Genomic DNA, 5,440 nt, shown 5'->3' with positions numbered 1-5,440 from the left:
TGCGCCCTTCAGACAGCGCTTACTAGATACCATTACTAACGTAACACGAACGTTCCAAAGATATAAGGTTATTTTTAAGCCACCTCTTTTTTTGTTTTACCACTACAGCACTGTATGTATGAGAATGCATATGATTGTTAAAATAAACATTCTCTGAGAACGCACTGTTTGGCGCCTGTATTACTTCTGGGGGGATGTGAGATTTTTTGAGATTTTCAAGTGGGCGGTGACCCCAAAAAGGTTGGGAACCGCTGATATATATAATATAATATAATTTATATAATATGATAATATACATGATATACAGTATAAGGTTACCATTATATTTTGCCTATATATTATCATGCTAGACAAAGGCTTTTAACATAAGTCAGTATTTTTGTAAGTGTAAATGTTGATATCAGAAAATGTTATAAAATCAATTCAAAGACTGATCTCACCAAATGAAGGAAATATTTTATTCAATGAATAGCAGTATTCAAAAGGGAAACATCAAAACCATTTCAATTCTTTGTTCTACTGTGAGAAGTTGAAGTTAAAAAAGTGTTGAAATGGTAGTTAGTAATAGCAAAGAGAAAATAAATTCCAAAGATTATGATGTTATTTCAGTATGTTGGATGATGTTTTATTTACATTTGTGTTTCAAAGCATGTGAAATCTCACGTACAACATGTTATTTGTGTTTTGTGTTTTACTGTTCAGTACAGTTAAGCTTGCTTTTCAGTTGGAATTTCTATTTGATTTGTTTTGGTCATTTGGGGGAAGAAAATAGACAACAACAAATATCAGACCACAGCAGAATGTCTTAAGGGTGAATTTTAACCATTTCAGTCGTTTTTATCCAAGCACTAAGAGTTAATCAAAAATATGTCTTTTGAGCTATGTTTTCTTGTAATTTGGACTCCAGAAAGGTCTATGACGTGCCATTCAAGAAGACAAGACAGTTTAGGACCATCACAGCTTCTTGTCCAAGCTCTGAAATCGCTCTGAAACCCGCTCTGCTAATAATTCTAGTGATGCTAAAGCATTCACAGGTTGATTTCCCTTGGCTTTAAAAGTTCTTGCACTACTGATGCTGTGTGGCCTCGTCTACAGCACAGAGTTGTTCTTATTTCTCCGTCCCAGATTGCGGTTGCCTCTCTTGTTCCTCTTCCAACACACACAGCAAATGATGAGGCTGCTGATAATGACAGTGCACACCACTGCAATAATGATGATCTGAGTTTCCCTGGACACAACACCTTCCTTCCCTTGTCCTTTACTAGTGTCCTTGCCATTATCTGGGGTGGTTGGGGACCCCCCCGTGGGGGAGGCGGTGCTCCTCTTTGGGGGAGGGGTATTTGGCTTCCTTCCCTTTTCTGTGGGGACCACTGCAGGCCCCTGAGTGGATCTCAGAGGCGTCAGGTCCTCGTCTGTAAGCAGGGCAATCACCTCGCTGTTCAGACCGGAAGGTACGTCACACACCACAAGGCTGTGATTGGCCTTTGATGGGTATTGTCTCAACCAATCCCGAAGTGGCATAATGTCCCGGTCACATCTCCAAGGGTTCTGCTGCAGGAGGACCTCCTTTGCCAAAGTGAGGTCCTCCAGCACCTCCTGAGGCAAGTTGGGAAAGGAGTTATTTCGGAGATCTACCTGGCCAAGCTGCCTCATGCCCTGGAGGAAGCCCGAAGGGAGGGAGTTGATAAAGTTGTGCTCCAGAGAGATGTTGACCAGAGTGGTGAGAAATCGGAAAGTGCCAGGGTCCAAGCTTGTGAGACGGTTGGTGTGGAGGGAAACCTCCCCGATCTGCTCAAGACCTCTGAAGGCCCCAGGAGATACATAGCTAATCTGGTTGCGACTTAGCACAAGCAGATGCAGCTGGGTCAAGTTCTTGAAGGTATCATCCTCCAGACGACTCAGCTTGTTGTCATAGAGCCACAACTGATTCAAGGCCATAGGTCCAAACACCCCAGGGGAAAGACTCTCCAGTTGGTTTTCATACAGGGAGATTTGGGACAAATTTGGCAGGTTTAAGAAAAGTCCCTGTGAAAGTGTTGTGAGCCTGTTGTTGGAAAGAAAGAGCGTCTGGAGATTCTGATTTTTGGAGAAGGTGTCAGGTTGGAGGTGGCTAATCAGATTGTCTTGTAGGGACAGCTCCTGCAATTTGACAAGGCCATCCAGAGCACCAGTGGGAATCTCCTGAAGTGAGTTTCTGTTGAGTCGCAAGGTTGTCAGCTGGGTAAGATCCTTGAAGGTCTCCCTCGAGATCCGGCTGATGTTGTTTCCGGAGAGCTTGAGGAACTGCAGCTTAGTTAGCGGTTGGAAAGTCTCTACAGGTATAGAAGTGAAACTATTCTTACTGAGGTCAAGGGCCTTGAGACCAGACAGCGATCGAAACCAGATCGGACGGAGCACCAGGAGCTGGTTGTTGCTCAGAGTCAAAGAGTCTAACTTTAGAAGGTGCTGGAACAAGGTCACAGGGAGATCCTGCAGCTCAGTACCAGTAAACCCTAAGGCGTCTAAATTGGAAGTGGAATCAAGTGTGCCAGGGCGCACCTCCCTCAACACTGTATCTCTAACCAAAAAGATACCAAGTGCATTGGCAAAATCAGCCAAGTCTTCCGATTGAAGCGAGGAGATATTGCTATTAGAGATGTAGAGGGAGGTGGTAGAAGAGGGCAATGCTGTGGGGAAGTCGGAGAGGCTGTTGCAGAGAATTTTGTTTTCACGGCACAAGCATCCATCTGGGCACGCCTGAAGAACATGGTTCAGAGAGCTGAGGAGCAGGAAGAGATGGAGTGCATGTGAGAGGTCCATCGTTAACCTAGGACAGAGGAAGATTATGATTACCTTTTTGACAATATTATCGACGGGCGATAATTATGATAATATTAACAACCAAGCAATAGCAATTACATTTAATGTCAAATAGCCAGAAAAAGGCATAACTATAAAAAAAATTTGAATAAAATCTTGAGAATGACAGGGGTCATTCAGATAGGGGTGAACACAATCCTGCGGAGATTTAATGTTGTCAACATGTAAATTACTAAATAACTACTAGTAATGATTTCCACCTTTGGATTTTCATTGTTTTCACCATCACATGCATGCCACACAAACATACTTAGATGTGCGACAAACCAAATTGTAATTTCAATGGAATTTTGATTCTCATACTAATAATACAAGTAATACTAACAAACGGTCATCACAAATTAATTTAAATATATTCTGCAGGGTTTTGCCCCTTTTCCTCTCCTTGCTATAATTCACAGTGGAATGTACTGAGCGCCATGCATCATTAGTCTCACAATTATTCCCCAAATCTGGCTCAATATTATAATTTTTTTTTTTTGTGGAAGGAAATCTTTCCAAATACATATTGTTTTCAAAAGCGAATCCCTAAACTGCTGAGTACGGCCTCTTTTAATTTTTTCACGCAGGATTTGTACCCACAAGTGCCTTGGTTTCTGTGACTGTCCTCACCACAGAGATTGGCTGCAGATGTTTAAGACTGGGGCTACTGTGTTTGTACTGGCAAGGAATGTTCCATACACCAAACCATGCCAACATAATCTGCTTGGTCCACTTTCCTGGATCATCCTGGACGGGCATTCAAAATCAGCTTGGCAGGTCAGAATATTTTTCTTAGTGGCTAGAGTGTTTGAATGTACAGACACGGAAGAAAGAGGGTTTTGAGAGAATCTGGTATGGCACTCTATTGAGTCTTACAAGAGAAAAACTAAAGCATGAGGGAAGTATGAAGCTTTTGCAGATGTTCTGATTTTCCAGTTGTTTTGGAATAAAGTCAGTTATTTTGAGGTGGGACATTTAATGTTGTATCACAACCCATGGTTTTATACTATTGTTACTAGTCAACTTCTAGTGCTACTACGATTTTTAGTACTCCTACTACTGCTACTACTGCTACTACTGATAAAAATAATAATAATAATAATAATAATAATAATTAATAATATTAATTACAGGAGAATATTACGTATAATGAGGTAATTTTGCATTCTGAGGTAAAACACATTAAACCCAATTCTTTACATCGGAGAATGTGCTGGCAAAAAGTTCAGCAACAAGTTGCAAATAGTTAATTAATTTGTTTCTGTTTCACCCAACATGAGAACATTTCTAAATTGTAAGCAGAACTACAACAAGAACGGTATAATTACTCTATGTTGCTGTGAATATCTGTTTCAAAAACATGTGAAATCGCACACACCAAATGTTTTTATGTGTGTGTTACCGTTCAGTACAGTTAAGCTTGCTTTTCAGTTGGAATTTTTTACTTGATTTGTTTTGGTCATTTGGGTAAAAGAAAACTGACAATATTACAAATATCAGACCACAGCAGAATATTTTCAGGGTATATTTTACCATTTTAATCATTTTTATCCTAGCACTAAGAGTTTATCAAAAATAAAACTTTTGAGATATGTTTTCTTGTAATTTGGACTCCAGAAAGGTCTATGACGTGCCATTCAAGAAGACAAGACAGTTTAGGACCATCACAGCTTCTTGTCCAAGCTCTGAAATCGCTCTGAAACCCGCTCTGCTAATAATTCTAGTGATGCTAAAGCATTCACAGGTTGATTTCCCTTGGCTTTAAAAGTTCTTGCACTACTGATGCTGTGTGGCCTCGTCTACAGCACAGAGTTGTTCTTATTTCTCCGTCCCAGATTGCGGTTGCCTCTCTTGTTCCTCTTCCAACACACACAGCAAATGATGAGGCTGCTGATAATGACAGTGCACACCACTGCAATAACGATGATCTGAGTTTCCCTGTACACAACACCTTCCTTCCCTTGTCCTTTACTAGTGTCCTTGCCATTATCTGGGGTGGTTGGGGACCCCCCCGTGGGGGAGGCGGTGCTCCTCTTTGGGGGAGGGGTATTTGGCTTCCTTCCCTTTTCTGTGGGGACCACTGCAGGCCCCTGAGTGGATCTCAGAGGCGTCAGGTCCTCGTCTGTAAGCAGGGCAATCACCTCGCTGTTCAGACCGGAAGGTACGTCACACACCACAAGGCTGTGATTGGCCTTTGATGGGTATTGTCTCAACCAATCCCGAAGTGGCATCTTGTCCCGGTCACATCTCCAAGTGTTCTGCTGCAGGAGGACCTCCTTTGCCAAAGGCAAACTTGGGAAGCCAGGTTGGGAAAGTAGTTATTTCGGAGATCTACCTGGCCAAGCTGCCTCAGACCCTGGAGGAATCTTAAAGGGAGGGAGTTGGTAACGTTGTGCTCCAGAGCGATGTTGACCAGAGAGGTAAGAACTTGGAAAGTGCCAGGGTCCAAGCTTGTGGAACGGCAGGTTTGTTGTTGGAAAGAAAGAGCTTCGGGAGATTCCGATTTTTGGAAGGTGTCAGGTTGGAGGTGGGTAATCAGATTGTCTTGTAGGGACAGCACCTGCAATTTGAAAAGGTCATCCAGAGCGGTTGGAAAGTC

The 5,440-nt window shown here is 42.3% G+C and overlaps 2 protein-coding genes across 2 annotated transcripts in view; both read right to left on the bottom strand.

Moving 5' to 3' along the window:
- Positions 1-436: 436 nt before the first annotated feature.
- Positions 437-5,440, bottom strand: part of LOC307230863 (uncharacterized protein) — a 6,129-nt gene continuing 1,125 nt past the window's right edge. The window contains exon 2 of the mRNA XM_080001332.1: positions 437-2,806. Within this exon, the coding sequence (XP_079857458.1) occupies positions 1,090-2,799 (1,710 nt within the window). The 5' untranslated portion in view covers positions 2,800-2,806 and the 3' untranslated portion in view covers positions 437-1,089. The remainder of the gene's footprint in view (positions 2,807-5,440) is intronic.
- Positions 4,441-5,440, bottom strand: part of LOC307227576 (uncharacterized protein) — a gene marked incomplete at its 5' end in the record, with an annotated part of 4,170 nt that continues 3,170 nt past the window's right edge. Inside the window, one exon of the mRNA XM_079996940.1 lies at positions 4,441-5,133. Within this exon, the coding sequence (XP_079853066.1) occupies positions 4,641-5,133 (493 nt within the window). The 3' untranslated portion in view covers positions 4,441-4,640. The remainder of the gene's footprint in view (positions 5,134-5,440) is intronic.

Source organism: Zeus faber (genome assembly GCF_960531495.2).
Source record: "Zeus faber genome assembly, chromosome: 1".
Classification (NCBI taxonomy): Eukaryota; Metazoa; Chordata; class Actinopteri; order Zeiformes; family Zeidae; genus Zeus; species Zeus faber.
This window is presented reverse-complemented; position numbering and strand designations above follow the sequence as displayed.